This window comes from Cynocephalus volans, chromosome 10, assembly GCF_027409185.1.
Source record: "Cynocephalus volans isolate mCynVol1 chromosome 10, mCynVol1.pri, whole genome shotgun sequence".
Taxonomy (NCBI): domain Eukaryota; kingdom Metazoa; phylum Chordata; class Mammalia; order Dermoptera; family Cynocephalidae; genus Cynocephalus; species Cynocephalus volans.
Genome location: NC_084469.1, coordinates 13,968,652 through 13,987,647, shown reverse-complemented (window position 1 = coordinate 13,987,647; position 18,996 = coordinate 13,968,652). Strand labels below are relative to the sequence as shown.

Genomic DNA, 18,996 nt, shown 5'->3' with positions numbered 1-18,996 from the left:
GAATAGTTGGTACAAAGGCCCAATGGTAAGACAGCTTGGCATGTTCAAGGAACACAATGGAGGGTGGGTGAGGGGTACACAATATGAGATGAGGTTTGAGGAGCAGGTTGATACCCCTGTTTTAATAAAGCAGTTAAAAATATTTGGGGCTCATCTAGAGACCTGCCTAAGGCTCATTCTTTACATATTCTTACAGGCTGAAAATCTTTGTCCTTTGAAGGTGGATTTGATTTCAGGAAACCTCTCTAAATCATTTAGGGCCAAGTCTGGTGAACATTGAGAGTGATGACACTGGGCAATGCTGTTTTGGAAAAAAATCAGGTGTGACTCTAAGCAGTGAGTCAGATTTTCTCATAAACTGACTCTGAGGACAATTCCAAAAGTGTTTACAGCAATGGCAGCACTGTTGGAACAAGTGTGGGGTCTCCCATGAGAACTGTGTTAAAGGATAACATTCACTTGGATTGTAGACTTTCTGGTGTGTTTGTTTACATAAAGCCAGCCTCGTTAATTTATAGTCACACCTCTTAGACATGGCCTGAACTGGTCCCAGCACATACATGAACCCCTGACTACTGCACCAACTAGTGGTGCATCCTGACAAGTCTGTCAAAATTGTAATGTCAGTGTCTGTACCATACTCGAATGACAGCAACTCTGCAATCACACTTTATGACGTCACTGAACATGTCACTTTCTGGGTGATATTTCCTAGTTCCAGGGGCAGCATCTGAGATAAAGTGAGTATGTGAGGAGTTCACCAAGAAACTCAGAGAGAGTGGAGAGGATCTGGAGGGATGGGAGCATGCAGCTAAGGGCAAGGGCAGAAAGACTAAAACTGAGAACTATTCCACTATTCTTGCTGGTCCACATTATCAATGGTGTAAAAATAAAAATCAGGCTATATCTACAACCACATTCTGCCGCAGTGCTGGGAAAACAACAGCAGCAGCAGCAATGACAAAATGTACCCCAAAGTGTAAATTACCGGGAGACATAAAGGTTTTTTTCCACACACTGTGTGTATGTACATATGTGTTTGTGTTCACTACACACATCACGTATGAGTATGTGTGTGTGTGTGTGTGTGTGTGTGTGTGTGTGTGTGTGTGTGTACACTAAAACTCAGTATCTGTGATTCCCAGCAGCATAAGACATGGCTTTCATGGAGGCTAAATTTCAATGAAATTTTTTGAGTATTTGCTATGTGCCAGGGACTGGGGTTCAAGGATGAGACAAAATCCATGCAAGTGACAAGATTTGCACATGACAGGGACCCAAGAAGAGCTAGTTTCTTTATGATTACTGTTTACAGGGCTTTAATGATACCAAATAAGTGGCAGCCCCAGAACGGCAAGACACTCATTGTTGATTCAGCAAATTCCTCCTGGAGACTGTTAAACTGTGATTTGAGGATGGGGGCAGGATGTGAGTTAGTCAGAAAGAGGAGGAGTTCATGACTGGGGGCTTTTGTATATATATAAAGACAAGTCTTTCTCAGATAGCTGTTTTTCAACTGAACGTGAGTCATAGCGACTGGCATCCTAAGTGTATGGAACGATCAATGGCATAGCCACAGGTGTCCTGCGGCACCTCTGTACATGGCTTCCCTAGTTGTAGTCCTTTCAGATTCTGTGCCTATATTTCAAGCTCAGCACACCAGTCTGCAAAGAAGTACTTGGGATTCTACTTTAGTAATGGTAGAATAATGGTTTTCTTCTTCAAGTAATGAGTATTACTTTATGCTGCCTGCCTAAAGGTGGGAGGAACAGAAAGAGTCCCTGAATAAAGATAGCAGATTCATCTCATGAGTAGGCTGGGGGACTGTATATATGAGGGTACTTCAAAAAGTTCCTGGAATAAAAGATAACACAAATCTTTCCATGAACTTTTTAAAGTACCCTCATGTTTAACCTCAGGGCAGTGTGCAAATTTGGGTGGCTGCTTCTAGGATTTTTTCTTTGAATAAGGAAAGATACATGATTGAGTTTCAAGCCATGATTATAAAGAACATCTCCATACAGCTCTGTAATTGAGAGACTGAAGACTGGAAGACAGACCTAATCGATAGCTTAGGAGTTATGACCCTAAACCCATCTGTGTTGTTGTGATTCCTGTTAAGAAATAGGGAGGATTACAGAGGACTTCTGAATTATGTTGGGATCCTTGGTTGGCATAGTGAAAAGAGTGTAGGGCTAGTTTTCAGAAGGTGATACACAGGGGAAGGGAAGAAAGAAAATTGACCTTATTAGAAACCCTACACTCTGCTTTGAAATACTTGACAGTCGTCAGAAGAGGAACAGATGGAAAGGCAGGAAAGGAAGGAATTGAGCACCTCCTGTGTGCCAGCAAGTGTGCTAAAGCTTTTCCACAAATACCAAAGCATTTAATACAGAAGGTCTGGGTTCAAATCATGACTCTTGACACCTAATTAGCTTTGTAGTGTTGGGTGAACTATTTGACTTCTCTTATTTCAATTTCTTTATTGATAAAAATGAAGAAAATAAATTCCAACTCACAAGCCATTTGTGAGGATCAAGTGAGATGATGCAGACAAAAGCACTTTTGTATGCATAAAACACTCTGAAAATTTAAGGTCTCATTGTTATTTTTCTTCTCTTATATCCTGCCTCCTCAGCTTCTGGGGAACAGTTTGTAGCAGGTGTTTGCTTATCTGGTTCTGGCTAGAAGACTGGTTTTTCTCATGGGTTGGAGCATACTCTTGCATAGAAGCAATTCTATTTCTTTCATACTTGATATATAAAGTGAATTAAAAATCCCTGAAAACATTGTGTTGTTCTCTTCTGCCTGTTCCCAACAGGAGTAAAGACTTACTACATAGAAGAGGAGAGAAATATACTAAGGGGTTTTAGCAAAGAGTACAAAGGGAAAGACACAGGGGCCCTGTGCCACGGCCCTCCATCTCGGTTATTTGGAAAGGCAGTAACTTTGTGTGGAAAAATCCCAAGTGTTGGCCTCTGTAATATTGTAAAATATATATTTGGTCTTCTTCTGGTTTCCTGACATACAGTTTCTAAAATCCTTGGAATATTCAAAGTGATAGTGTCTTTTTGTATGCTAATGAGTTGGCTGATGGCTGGCAGCCACTAGGAAGCATGGAAAGACCAAGATAAGATTAGCAGGTTGAGACTTTCAGCTCCACCCCCCAACCTCCAGGGAGGGGAGAGTTGTTGAAGGTTAAGTTGATCACTAATGGCTAGTGATTTAGTCAATTATAGCTATGTAATAAAGCCTCCATAAAAACCCCAAAGCACAGGGCTCAGAGAGCTTCTGGATAGCTGAACACGTAGAGTTTTCTGGAGAGTGGCATGCCGGAGAGGAAGCTCTCTGCCCCTTCCCTATACCTTGCCCTACGCATTTCTTCATCTGTATCCTTTGTCATGTCCTTTGTAATAAGCTGGTAAATGTAAGTGTTTCCATGAGTTCTGTGAGCTGCTCTAGCAAATTAATTCATCCCAGAGAGATGGCTGTGGGAACCCTGATCTATACCTGGTTGGTCAGAAGCACAGGTAAAACAACGTGAGGCCTGTATCTGGCATCTGAAGTGGGGGACAGTCTTGAGGACTGAGCCCTCAACCTGTGTGATCTGATGCTATCTCCAAAGTCTTTCATGTTGATTGTTACATTGTGAGAGCAGAGGAAAAACAGTTTTTGGTTTTTTTCTACAGTGTCCCACAGGCTTGGGCTTGATTCCTTGACATCCCTATTCCTTTGCTAGGTGTGTGACTTTTGGTCAGTCATTTAACCTCGCAGAAATACAAATTCCTTATCTCCAAATGGAGTTAATAACATCATCCTGCAGGGTTAGTATGATAACAAGATATAATATATGTGGAGACTACACAGATACTCAATCAATATTCCTTTGCCATTTTTACATGTGTGAGTCTAGTTGTGGTAGTATCTTTTTGACTTCTTGGGTGGCCAGTGTGAATTAGGTGTTGTATTTCCTGGAGGCTGAAACCTGGTTTTATCTCTTATAGTCCATCCTTTACAACTTTGTGATGGTAACATTGTTATCATCCCAGAGGGAACGAGGAAAACCAGTGATATCTTGCATAAGTTTGCTTTTGGTTTAACTAGGTATTTAGTACTTGAGTTCTTTTATTGAGGTTTAATTATGCACAAGGGGGCTTTGGGAGGTTAGTAGTCTTGCTGTTTTCATGGAAAACGCAGAATTCTTTGTAGCGTCTAGGTAAGTAGGACTAATGTTTCATCCAGCCCAGTGCAGGATGGCCATGGCAACATCTAGATGAATGGTCTCCTTGTTCTATAAAATGCGGCTCAGTCTGCATTCTCTGTGTTCAGACCCTTGATTCTCTCTTCACCCCTCTCTCACTGGATCTTTGGGACAGACGTTATTGCAGAATAAATCAGAAGGCTGCAAAGATGACTTTTTGATTTATTCCACCCTTTTCTGCCCATCCCTCCAAATCTTCCAGTTCCACTAAAAGGGAGCAGTGCCTGGGCTATGGAGCTCTTTTGAAGAACCCAAATCCTCACTCTCTTTGACATGGATGTGGTGAACTTAGCATTTTTAAAATAAAAGAGTTTTCTGATACAAGGATCTGTCTCTGTACCTAGTCTTTGGGTGGTGGTGGTTTATGAAATTTAGGAACAGAGATGTGACCTCTAATTATATATTTGCTTGCTTCTCTTTCAGCCTTCTGGGTCTCACCACTTGGAAGTAAGTGAATCAGTATTAGTGAAACTAACAGTTTGATGAGTTTACTTTTTTTCTTTTAGGAAACATAAAAACTGTGGCTCAGAGCCATTGTGGTTATTGGGTCAGAGAGTTTGCACCAAAGGGAATGTGAGTACCTACCTCATAATGTTGCTGTGAGGATTAAAGGAATCAGTATATGTAAAGCGCTCAGAATAGTGTCTGGCACAGGGGGGGTGCTGTGTGATATTATCCCAGTCACTCCTGGGCAGGGTCTGCCATGGGCCCCAGAGCAGCTTCCTACCACAAGTACTATCATTTCTACTTCAAAATGCATCCAGAAGTCAGTCACAAAAGACCACATATTATGTGATTCCATTATATGAAATGTCCAGAATAGGCAAATCTATAGAAACAAAAAGTAGATTCATGGTTGCCTAGGGCTGGGAGAAGTAGGGAGGTTGGAAAGTGATAGCTAAAGGTTATGGGATTTCTTTTTGGAGTGATGAAGAAGTTTCTAAAATTGATTGTGGGAATGGCTGCACAACTCTGTGCATGTACAGGTGGTCCTCAACTTACGGTGGTTCAACTTGGGATTTTTCAACTTTAAGATGGTGTGAAAGTGATAGGCATTCAGTGGAAACTGTATTTCAAATGCCCATACAACCATTCTACTTTTTACTTTCAGTACAATATTCAATAAATTACATGAGATATTCAACACTTTGTTATAAAATAGGCTTTCTGTTATAAAGTAGGTGATTTTGCCCAACTGTATGCTAGTGTAAGTGTTCTGAGAACTTTTAGGTAGGTTGGGCTAAGCTATGATGTTTGATAAGTTAGGTGTGTTAAATGCATTTTGACTCATGATGTTTTCAACTTATGATGGGTTTATTGGGACATAACCCCATCATAAGTCAAAGAGCAACCATACTAAAAACCATTGACTTTAAATTGGTGAGTTGTGTGGTATGTGAATTATATTTTAATACAGCTGTTAAAAATATATACAGAATTCTACCACTACTCAATATCTCTATCATGCTTGTCCAGGCAACTGGCATCTGTCTCCTACACTACTAAAATTGCTTCCTAACTGGCCTTCCCAATTTCATAATTGCCTCACCTCACCACTGTCTGTTCTTCCTGGAGCACTGAAGTGATCTTTTAATGTAAAGCAGAAAATGTCACTCACTTGCCTAAACTGCTCTACCACCTTCCCGTCACTCTCAATGATCAAAGTTAGACATTCTACTATGGCCTCAAGGTCCTACATCATCTAGTCCCAGTGACTTCTTTCTCAGCTCTCCCCTTTGCCACATTGCTTTAGCTGCATTAGCCTTCCTGTTCTTCAAATACAGTAGTCCTCCCTTCTCCACAGTTTCACTTTTCATGGTTTCAGTTACCTGTGGTCAACTGTGGTCCAAAAATGTTAAATGGAAAATTCCAGAAGTAAACAATTCGTGTTTTAAATTGTGTGCTGTTCTTAGTAGTGTGTTGAAATCTTACATCATCTCACTCCATCCCACCTGGGACATGAATCATCCCTTTGTCCAGTACGTCCACACTGTACATGCTACATACCTGTTGGTCGCTTAGTAGCCCTCTCGGTCATCAAATCGACCATGTTGGTTTTTGTGTCAAGTAACCCTTATTTTACTTAATAGTAGCCCCAAAGCACAAGAGTAGTGACGCTGGCATATTATTACAATTGTTCTATTTTATTATTAGCTATTATTGTTAATCTCTTACTTTGACTAGTTTGTAAATTAAACTTTATCATAGGGGAAACATAATATATATAGGGTATGGTTGTATCGCAGTTTCAGGTATCCACTGGGAGTCTTGGAACATATCCTGTTGGGAAAATAGAATAGTTTGGTCAGGGCCCTTGCCTCGGGTCCAGTTGGGTGTGGTTTTAGCACATCCATTGTAAGTAAATTGTGTGTGCGTGTGCGTGTGCATGTGTGTGTGTGTGTGTGTGCATGTGTGTAGAGTTAGTGCGCATGTGCACCAATGTATCTTTTTAGTTTTATTGCTATTCTTGTGTTCTTTGAAGAGAGAGATGGGGGGCGGTTTAGTGAAGCAGGCAGGCAGGTCTCTGCCTTGGGCATCCACCCTGTGTGGCCATGCTTTCTAACCTATGGCTCCAAGGACCTTTTGGCCAGTTACCTAGCTCATAGACCTGCACGTGAGGGGTCTGGTGACCCAGCGTGGTATGTGAAAGATTTGTGACCCAGTCTGTGAATGGGCTTGAGGGGTCTGTGAACTCCAGACCCAGCCCTAGCTAAACAATTGGCCCAGTCGGCAGGATTACTGGCAGGTAAGAGAGCCTGACAACAGGCGTGGTCATGGAGCTAGACAATTGGCATCATGAACAGGATTAAGATTGCCACAATTGGTGCAGCAAGCAGGGTTCGAGACATTAGCAGTAGCCACATATCCCCACAGATAAGAGGGGACTGCTGTGTGTCAACCTCATTCCTGCCTGCCTCAGCACCTTTCTATGTGCTGTTCACTCTGCTGAGAATTTGACCCCCACATCTTCTCATGGCTCATTCCTTCATATCATCTAGGACTCAACTCAGATATCACCACATCAGAGAGGCTTTTCTTGCCCAGCCCTACTTAAAATAGTCCCTTCAATCTACAACCGCTCACTCATTTTATTTTCCTCACAGCATTTGTCACTACGAGGGTACTTCAAGAAGTTGGTGGAAAATAGAATTAAAAGATCATACGAATCTTTCCATGAACTTTTTGAAGACCCCTCATATTTGAGTTTATAGTTTAATTCACCTATTTTCTTGCTTTTTGGACACCTCCCCAAGTAGCATGTAAATTCTAATGAGAACACGAATTTTTTCTCGTTTACCACTCCATTCCAAGCACCTACAACAGTGCCCTGCACTCAGTGTTTGTTGAATGAATGAAGCCACCATATTCACTGTGGATACAAAGACACAAATGCACACATGCTCATTGTCTTTCTATGTATACCTCCTATTCCATATCTTCACTTGGAATATCTCACATATTTTAAAGCTTGGGATAAAATTCTTAGAAGGAAGTTCTTTGGGAGCCTCTTTCCAATAACATTCAGCATATTCAATTTAGAAAGCTTCTTGATACTTAGACTGATACACACTATCACTGTTTGCATGAAAGTCTGTGAAAACATGTAAGGAATTTCAGAGCCTATGCTTAGTCAAGTGTTCCTGCTCTGAAGGTCAGCAATGGCTATTTTGATGGCATAAAGCTGGGGTCTAGATTTGATAGTATGTGTTTTTATTCTCATGTTTACTTACAGTGTGGACTTTCTCGGGCCCCTGTCCTCAGCAGAATCCTAGCCATGGGCACGTTGTTGGTCATGATGGCAATATCCAGGGGTGTCAACCCCTCACTGTTAGGCGTGTTGAGGTCTAGTTCGTCTGGTGTGTACTGGCACAGGAGGATCTGCACAGCATCCATGTCCTGCTGTTCGACTGCCTCAAACATGGCTTCATTGCCCTGGAAGTTCTGGAAGAGAAGAGCAATAGCAAATTAGCACAATTTTATAGAACAGTGTGTCTTTGCAGCTTAGCTATTTTGAATTTTAGCAACTGCTTCAGAGACTGCATGCCCACTTATAAATGGTATAACTACAATTTATCTTAAGGTCTCCAAAGAAAACACTGTTTTGGACCTTCTTCCTTCCATCATTTTTAATGGGCATTGAATTGATAGTACATTTAGATGAACTGAGAAGATACAGTATAGCCTTGCTGGTCTTCAGATAAAAACAAAAATCAGGTTTTCTCAAACCAGTCTTCTGTGGAATACTGCTTGATAGGTTATTATAACTTGTTCTATGAAGAAAGTTGCATGTGGTCAAATAAATTTGGTCAACATTGGATTAAACCAAGTTAAACCATTATTTTCCTGGAGGACCTCTCAGGACCTTTAATAATTTTAATGTGCATTTTATTGCATTTGCCTTCACTACCCCTCGAATAGTTTTCTATAGGACACAGTTAAGAGATACTAGCATAGATAATGATAGCACAGGTAGTTTTAATTATGACTAGCGTGGAATTGAGAGAACACTTCTCTGTTTCTCTCAAACTCATCCCCTCTCTCTCCATCCCCAGGTCTCTATGTTATCATCCCTTATCTGGATCTGCTAGTCTTAGTCTCCTCCAGCCCATGCTTTATACTGATACAAGAGTAATCTTCCTAAAATATACATGTGGCATATCACTTTCCCATTTACAAAGCTCTGATAGCTCCACACTGCCTGTAGGCTGCTGTCCACATATCTAGACTTCTTTGTGTTCTAACCCCACACTTTCTCAGTCCAGAGCCCCAACCATTGAACACCTGTCATTTCTGAGCCCTGAGGTGAAGGGCTGCAGTGGTGGTGTCCAGGGATGGTTTCAGTGGTTGAATGTCAAGTGGTTATTGGGTCTGAGAGAGCCAGAAGTTGAATATTTATATGGTAGAATTCAAATCACCTGTAGTAAAAAGTAACTAAAGACATGATGGTTTCTTTGAAAAGTTGTTTCAAAGGGTTGCTGGTAAATGAAGAAGAAGGGCTCTGGAATTCTCTCAAATACATATTACTATAGCCCAATATATGTGCTATTTACACATCTATTTGGTATCTTCTCCAAGAGCTGTTTGGTAAAAATGTTGAAATATCATGGTTCCTGACTCACTAAATAGGGGTCACCTGATTAACATGTGGAAGATTTAACCAAATGTTAAGTAGGCAGGTTTTATTTTTAGTCTCATCAAAAATCCATTCTCCCTATCAAAGGCTACAGGTTGAGTTTAGCTGAGTACGTAACACAAAATTGGAATTTTAGGAAAATACAAAGCTACTGTGCAAATGCTTGTTTTGACAATGGGGACCTGGGGAATAGAGCTATTTTGGTATGCAGTTCTCTTTGCTGGAAGACAGTCCACTGAGTGGAAGTGTTTTGTCCACAGTCTGCTAAACTGAAGAACCTCTGATGCTTAGACCACAACTTAACCACAACTAAGCCCTCCCAGAAGATAAGTTTTAAATGAGAAAATGTATTAGAAAACAAGTAAGTTCAAAGTTAAAATGCTGTCCTGTCTACAGTTGTGTATTTGTTTTTGATTCTCAGTATTTCTAATTTCTCATGTGCCATATTTACTCTCACTCTTCAGTCATTTCCTCCTCTATGCTTTTGTTGGCAAACCCTGGCATGTTTCCATCTGGAAATGCTAGGACTTTCTGTTTTAGGCTCAAACAAATGGTGCCATTACCTCCTGCAAAATTACCCTTGCTGAGCATGTTATTATCATGATCTGAGCTTTTACTAAGGGCCAATATAAGAAACCACTATATTAGACTGTCTGTAACATCATCAGTTCTACTCTGTATGCCATTCTCTGTTACATAATTCACTACTACATCTATAAAGGCCAGAAGACTTAGCAACAGCAAATGACAGCCAATGGGATGCTGTAACCAATTGTGTTTCCTTTTCTGCTTTGACTGATTGGGAGCTCAAAGATAAACATAATGATAAATTTCAGGTACTATATCTGCCCAGGTTTTGGGTACATCTATTTTTATTCTCACCCCTAATATTTTCTTTTTCTAGTTCTTTTCTTCTTTTTTTCTTTTCTTTTTTTTTTTCTCCTTCCCTTCCCACCCTGGCTTTGTCTCTCTCTCTGTCTCTTTATCATTTGTTATTTCATACATATGTGTTCTTTGCCTGAATTCTGTTTTGAATGCTTTTCAAAAGCATGTGGAGTATACATTAGAAATAAGTAAATAATATTAATATTATTATTTGAATAGACACTGGAGCACTCAGAAAGCCTATTTAATCTGAGACTCCATATTTGTCAAACTGCTATTTTTGGGGATTGGTTTCCTTGGCCTAGTAGTGAAAAAAAAATTAATGGGAAAAAGAAAAGGAAAGAAGTTAAGGAGAAAGAGAAAATCTCACAATCACTCAAACTGTGTTTAACATAGACGTGTGCAGTTCCTGCTTTACCCGACTCTAACTCAGCAATCACGAAATTGCAAACATCAGCTTCTGAAGGACTAGTAAACATGGCTCATCTTAGAATCTCCTTAAATCCAAACATAACAGAGCAAATCAAACTGACACGAGAATAAAGAGTCTGGTTACCACCGAGGTCTTTCTGAGACTCAGCCGATCAGTCCTTGTTCTAAAATAGGCCTCATCGAATGAAGAGTGGCTCCCCTTCAGTTTCTCAGACAGGTTCCTGTACAGACGCTTGGCAGCATTGGGAGATGATGGGGCACTATGTTTTTTTGACTGAGAAAGATGTAAATTCTGCATTTGTTGGGTCATTTTCACACGGCAATTCCTAAGAAGAGAGAAATCTGATGTTGTATCTTTTACACAACAAGAGTATAAATTGACAGAGAATGTTATCATCTCTGGTATCCACTTGGAGTTCTAATCCAATATGATAGCTGGAAGAGATTTTCGAGATCATCAGAACCAGGTTCTTCATGTTGTAGATGAGAAAGCTGAAACCCAGAGAAAGGGAGTAGCTTGTTTATGGCCACAGAGCTAACTTGTGGCAGGAATGAAACGACAACCTCCATTTACTATATGAACATATTCATTTACATGCAAATATATACAAGGATACTTCAACACATTTATGGAAAGATTTGTATGATCTTTTAATTCTATTTTCTCCATGAACTTTTTAAAGTACACTTATATATGATATAAATCTCTACTGAAAGTCTTTTGGTCTCTATCCCAACTGAAGAAGTGTCTCAATTCTGTAACCTAGTGGTTCTGTTGAGCTCCTCCTGGATATATGTAATTGGGATTTTCTACTTACCACTTTCTAGATGCTGGCCTCTGTTGGATATATAAGAAAGTGTGGTTGTTCCCTGCATACTCCTTCTCTCAAGGTACAATTATGTTTCAGTCTTGGAGTTTCCTAAATAGTTCAAGGTTTTTCCTACCTCTAGATCTTTGCATGTGTTGCTTTGCATGTACTGGAATTCCATCTCTTCCTTCATCACCTTGGAAATGATTATTGATCCTTGAAGTCTGTGCTCAAGTAGGTCTCTGACATCCCCAGGAAAATTTATATATTTCTCTACTAATTCACTTAGTATATGCTTTTATGGCAAACATAGTATTATAATTATGTGTTTGGAGCTCTGCCTCCCAGCTAGTCTATATGCCCCTCAAGAGCAAGGACTGCCAAGTCTTAATTTTTATATCCCCAGCACCTAAAATGTGCCCACCTCAGGGTAAAAGAAATATAACACAGATTAGGATATCAATTTCTACTCTTCCACCTACTGACTATGTGATCTTCGGCAAGTTACTTAACATGTTTGAGTTTCATTTTTCTTCTTTATGAAACAGGATAATGATAGCATGTACATATCATGATTGTGGGAATTTGTTGTAATAATGCATGTAAGGAGCCTAGTATACAGGCAAACTAATGGTAGCTAATGTTTTTGTATACAAGGCACTAAACATATACTTTAAAATAAATGAATGCACATATGAGAGTCTATTACATATAATACACTAGAGGGCTACCCAGAAAATTCATTTCTGCCTCATGCCTCTGAACTGGGTTCCATGTCCACTAGCACCAACTAACCTTGATTTACTTTCACTTTAAATGGAGATACATCTTCACTACATTGTAAAATGTCCTTAGGCAGCTTTTAAACCCTGCTTGCAACTTCCTCCAAGACAAAAAGACTTAGTTCCTTTCAAGGTGGTCAGACCTAATCAGTCTTAATCATGTCCATTAGGTTCTACCCAGTCTTAGCTAAATGGACATATTTACATTTGGGAGGATGACACAAAGCATTGTCTTTAGTGTGTATATACGTGTGTTTTTATAAATCTTTAGTAATTTTTAATTTTCACAAAAGCAGAAGTGGAAAGGATAGGTGATTTGGTATCTTTTCCTCCCATGTACAAATCTTTTGCCTTTTGATTCAATAGCAGCTACAGGGTTTCCTTTAATTTATTTCTTTTCATACCACAAAAAATTCCAGATTCATATGCAAGCTGGCTCACATGGGGATTACCTTAACCTCGTTCTTTCTGCCGTCTGTCTCTGGCCTTTTCCTTCAGCATTAATGCCCCAGTTAAAGCCATCTGTCTTGTCTACATCATTATCGTTCCCAAAATAACTCTACATTCTTTTGTATCTCCCACAATACCCAGGAGTCCAGTAAATAAATTCTTGTCGATTGATCAAATTCCAGCTACTTGCCCTCTCACTGATGACACCTACCCACATGGTCCCTTTTGTCTTTGCTCATCTCCCATCTGTTCCCTTCAGTCAAAATAGGTTGACTTTCTCTGTCTCTTTGACTTCCTTCTTATACTCCCCCAGCTGTCCCTTCCTTCCAGGCTAGTCTTTAGCATGTTTCCACTTTTTTAGCTTTCATCTATCATAGTTTTTTTTTTTCCTTCTCTATATTTAAAATTTTGTCAGAGATAGTGAGAAAGACAACTTTCTGTTATCTGTTCTTATAAATATGCATGCCCCTCCCAACTAACTGTGCTCTTAAATTTTTACCCTTATGGAAAGGGGTAAGCATTTGAGAATCAGTGCGGCTTTGGCTCTGGAATTTGCAGACCCAAGCTTTAATCCTGATATTGTTACTTTGTGACTTTGGGCACCTTATTTAAATTCTCTGAGTTTATTTAATCATATGTAAAAAGACAATAATAGGGCTTTTCTTATTGAGTTGTAGAGATTTAATTAATTAACAAATGAAAGGTACCGATCCTATTTGCTGTTTGTAGTAGCCATTCAATAAATAGCAGCAATTATTAAGGTTACCCCAAGTCTTCCCAAACTAGAGATATCAAAGTATATTGTAATAATTTAAATAGCTTTTTTTTCTTGCCTGTTTTTAACAATGTCTTGAAATCTTATTTTATGTACTTATTATACTATTTAGTTTTTGTTTTGGTAGAAAAATGTAAGTTTAGATAACTTAGTATGTACTTTTACAGTAACTTTTAGCAAAACAGAAATAGGAAGTAGAACTTCAAACTATTAGAGGGAAGAGTGAAATAGAGAGAAGTCTAAAATTAATTTAAGAAAAAGAGAAAAAAGCACAATGAACAGAAAATGTAATGGGGCTAAGATTGAACATGTCTGTGAACACAAAAGTTTACTTTTCCTAATAAAAGAAAAAAATTCTCCAGTTGGAATTTCTAGAAAGCCATTCATAAGTAGGATACCTTAATAAACATTTCACATAAAGATTAAAAATAAAAGAATAGGATGTCAGTGGGAATGGCAGAGAAAAAAACTCCAAAAATCCTCTCCTCCATAAAAGCAATGAAAACACTAGCAAAAATGGTCAGATTTAACTTTTTCAGAATACTGGAAATTAACCAAAGGCTTGCAATAATCCAGAAAGGGGTTGTTCAAGATAAATGGCTGAATTCAGTAAGAACAGAAAGTTTTGTGGCATTTTAATTTGCCCTGTTCCCATCTTCCCCAGCTCTGTAGCAGCCTCAAAACCCAACAGTCTACATTCATGGTAAAAACAGTATCCTGTTAGCCACTGGAGAGAACAGAATAGGGCTGGAGCTTCTGCAAAACCCCATTTTCATAGAAATGTCAATATTTGGCCTATCTGGTGGTTCCCTGGAAGACCCCACTTACAAGGCTTGTCTTTATTTGATCTGACTCAGAGTTCACCAAGGGCAAATAGCCTTTTCCTCTGAGGTATTTGTCAAAAACAAACGTCAGCAATCATTTAACAATTGCTTAAAACCTGGGGAATGAGATGTCTATAGAAGGCTTTGAAAAGCTCTGACATATTCCTGAGAATCTAACAGACCACATACATGCCAAGGACTGGGAGCATACTCAGAGAGGATCTGAGAAGATCTTAAGCTCTCATCTCTTAACTTTGAGGCTCTGTGCATGCAGGAAGTGAAGACTAAGTCAGAGCTGTTAACTGCCTGGCTCAGTGTTAAAGTCATGCCCCAACACACACACACACAGTCCCTCTGTAAAGACTGGCAGACTTATTGGTTCCAGGCATTTAAGGAAATCTCTGTTTGATCATGAGTTAAACACTAAGCAAAGACTTCAGTGCTTATATATGACAAAAAATATAGACCTTTCAGATTTAGTTCTGGAAAAAAATCACTAAACAACAAACACTGGAGTGGGAGGATAATCTCACTTCCAGAGTTTCCACCTTATGTTACTAAAATGCTTAGTTTTCAACAAAAAGTTATGAGACATGCAAAGAAACAAAAAACTATGTCCCATACCTAGGAAATAAAGCAGTCAATAGAAATTGCTCCTGAGGAAGCCCAAATGTTGGACTTATCGCACAAAGAGTTAAGTGAGCTATTGAAAATGTGTTCAAAGAACTAAAGGAAACCATGTCCAAAGAAATAAAGAGAATTATGAGGATGATGTCTCACCAAATAGAGAATATTAGTAAAGAGATAGAAATTATAAAACAAAGAACCAAATAGAAATTCTGCAGTTGAAAAGTATAATAACTGAAATGGAAAATTCACTAGAGGAGCTAAACAGCATATTTGATCAGGGAGAAAAAAGAATCAGCAAACTTGAATATATATTAGTTGAGCTTATCCAGTCTGAGGAGCAGAAAGGAAAAAAATAAAGAAAAAGGAAGAGTCTCAGAGATACACATAATAGGAGTCCCAGAAAGGGGGGTGGATGTTGTGCAGAAATAATATTTGAAGAAATAATGGCCAAAAACTTTCCAAATTTTATAAGAAAAATTAATCTACACATTTAAACAGGAAAAATTAATCTACACATCCACAAGCTTGATGTAAGATAAAATCAAAGCTAAGTAGGATAAACTCAGAGATTCACACCTACATACATCATAATCAAACTGTCAAAAGCCAAAGACAGTGAGAGAATATTGAAAACAGCAAGAGAGAAATGATTGATCATGTACAAAGGATCCTCAAAAAAATTAACAGCTAATCTTTCTCCAGAAACCATAGAAGCCAGAAGGAAATGGAATGACACATTCAAAGTGATGAGAGAAAAAGAGTGCCAAATAAAAATTTCTCTACCCAACAAAACTGCACTTCAAAAATGAAGGGAAAACGAATATATTGATACAGGTAGACAAAAACTGAGAGAATTTGTTATTAGATTTTCCCTAAAGCAAATACTAACGGGAGTCCTTCAGGCTGAAATGAAAGGACACTAGCCAGTAACTCAAATCTATGTGAATTGGTAAGGAAACCACATAAGTAAATATGAAAGAGAGTTAAAATATAAAAGGTAGTGTGTGTGTGTGTGTGTGTGTGTGTGTATATCTTTTGTTTGTTAGTCTTCTTTTCTCCTTTCTGATTTAAAAGACAATGAAATGGAAATGAAATTAAGAAAATTCCATTTATAATAGCAACAAAATGATTAAAATACTTAGGAATAAATTTAACAAAAGAAATGCATCATCACATATTATATACAGGTATTGATATTCGACTTATTGATATTCAACTCTATGCCACAAATATGTGTAATCAATCATGTTTCAGTAAAAAAATGAAATGCAAAACTAATTTTCTGAAGACTGTAAAACATTGTTGAAAGAAATTAAAGAAAATACAAATAAATGGAAAGACATTCCCTGTTCATGGATCAGAAGACAATAAATATTGCCCAGCCAATGAGAGGCACCAACTGGGAATTAGGGAGTGAGGTGGTAGTATTTACCCCTTTACTTCTGTCAGGTATCCCTTTCCACATAGCTATTTTCTCTGACTTACAGAAAACGCCCTCTTCTTTTGTTCCTTCAGGCTTCACTGTTCATTACTGGTTTTCCTTAACCTTCCCACTCCTTTGTAAATGCTCCCATTATTAGCCTCTCTCAGTTACTCTGTTTGACTATGTCATATGATTCCACATAACGTAAGGATGTCTTGAAAATGATAGCAACATTACCCTCTGCATCTTTGAATTAAACTGAAAAACAAAATCAAAACAAAAACAATGGTCAAATGTTGAATGACATACCTGATGGGTAATAGATACAGTCTTAGTAAGAGATTGGACGCAGAAACTATTTTTATTGTGTTAAGTCTGGGATCTCACTCTTCAGAGAGCATTTCTTGTCAGCCACTTTCACTGAAAATCCGAACAGGATGAGGTCTATCATTACATTTTATTCCATTTTTCAACCCCAAGATAATCATGGTGTTTGTAAGTACAGTATAAAAAGTTGGGACTTTGATATAAGGCTGATCTAACTTTAGGTTTTAGCTCTTTCCCTATTAACTGTGTGAACTTGAGCAAGTTATTTAGCTTTGCTGAGTGTCAATTTCCTCATCATTAACATTATTCCTTATCTTAATAGCCATGCAGTAGTCTAAAAGAGATATCAGAGTTTTAAATGAGAAAATACATATGAATTGTTTAGCAGAGTTCCTGGGGAAAAAAGGTGTACAATAAATATTAGCTATTATCTCATAAATATCAGCAATTATCTCTTTTGAGATATAATTGGCATACAATAAACTGCATGTGTCTAAAGGGTACACAATCTGATAAGCTTCAACATAAGTGTATATCCATGAGACCATTGCCATAGTTAAGATAAAGAACATATCCATCATCCTCAAAAGTTTCCGTATGTTCCTTTCACCCCTCCCCGGACAGAACTCCCTTTGCTGCTCCCACAGTTCCCAGGAAGCTACTGATCTTTTCTGATACTATAAATTAGGTTTCATTTTCTAGAATTCCATATAAATCATCAGTATGTACTCTTTTTTTAAATCCAGCTTCTTTAACCCAACTTAATTATTTTGAGATTCATTCAAATTGTGTGTATCATCTTTTCACTTTTTATTGCTGAGTAGTATTCCATTATATGGATATACCACTACTTATCTATCCATTTGTTAGCTATTAATATAAGACGAAAAATTAAAACCTATAGGGTTTGCTCTAAAGAAATATGTATCTTTTCTTCTTTCTTCAGAAAGTCTTAGGGGACCTGAGCTCCAAAGAGAGGGGGACACATGGTTGGTTAAAGGTGGGCTTGTCTCTGCAACATGGCTGCAGAATTAGCTGGGAGTACACCCTTTATGGGAAAGTTAATTTCTAGTTTTACATTTTCTTTTTCTGTATCCTAGTCATTTATCTTAACTTAAAAATCTTTAATAAAAGTCATGTTAAATGCTACAGACTGACAAACATTTAAGGAAGAAATAATACCAATTTTGTGCAAAACCCTTTCAAAAACTTGGCTTCATTTTTGAGGCTACCATTGCCCTGATACCAAAACTGGAAAAATGCAACACAAGGAAAGAAAAGTATGAACCAATGTCTCTCATGAATATGGAGGCAATAAACCTCAATAAAATGTTACAGACAAAATCCAGCAATATATAAAAAGGATAATTCACCATGACCAAACATGGTTTATTCCAGGAAAGCAAGGTTAGTATAAGATTCACCTACTCATCAATATCAGTGAAATTCTGTACATTAAGAGAAGAAGAAAAATCATATGGTCATCTCTATAAATGCAGAAAAAGCAGTTGAATTTAACAATATACAACATCCCTTCATGATAAAAAAAAGTTTTTTTCAGGAACAGAAGGGAACTTCCTCAACCTAATAAACAGCATCTGTAAAAACCTATAGCCAACATCATATTTAATTATTAGAGACCAAGTGCTTCTTTCTAGGATCAGAAATAAGGCGTGAATGCCTACTCCTACCTTCTCTGTTGTACTAGGCATCCTAGCCAGTGAAGTAGAGCAAGAAAAATAAATAAAATAAATATATATTTGAAAGAGAGAAGTGAGACAGTCTTCATTTGTAGATGATGTGAAAGTTTATGTAGAATAATCTAATAAATCTGCAAAAATCTACTTAAGCATAGATAGAACAAAATATATGAAGAACTTGTATACTGAGAAATACTGGCATTAATGAATGAAATTAAAGAAGACCAAAATAAATAGAGATATATACCTTGTTCATGGATGGAAAGAATAAGTACTGTTAAGGGGTCAATTCTATACATTAAATGCAATTCCAATCAAAAGGCTAGCAGGTTTTTATTTTTTAGAGAAATTGACAAACTGATTCTAAAACTTTTATAGAAATGGGCATGATCTAAAATAGCCAAAATGATTTTGAAAAAGAACAAAGTTGGAAGACTTACACTTCCTGATTTCAAGACTTTCTATAAAGCTACAGTAATCAAGACATATGGGATTGGTTTAAGGATAGCCATATAGATAAAGACAATGGCATAAGGGTAGAAATGTAAATGAATGAAACAGAAT

The 18,996-nt window shown here is 38.0% G+C and overlaps 1 protein-coding gene across 1 annotated transcript in view; it reads right to left on the bottom strand.

Annotated features, from left to right (window-relative positions):
- The window catches only part of ANKFN1 (ankyrin repeat and fibronectin type III domain containing 1), a 163,672-nt gene that overhangs the window by 138,934 nt on the left and 5,742 nt on the right, over window positions 1–18,996 (bottom strand). Inside the window, exons 2-3 of the mRNA XM_063112909.1 lie at window positions 10,837–11,038; window positions 7,993–8,203 (exon numbers count right to left, since the gene is read on the bottom strand). Coding sequence (XP_062968979.1) covers window positions 7,993–8,203; window positions 10,837–11,022 — 397 coding nt within the window. The 5' untranslated portion in view covers window positions 11,023–11,038. The remainder of the gene's footprint in view (window positions 1–7,992; window positions 8,204–10,836; window positions 11,039–18,996) is intronic.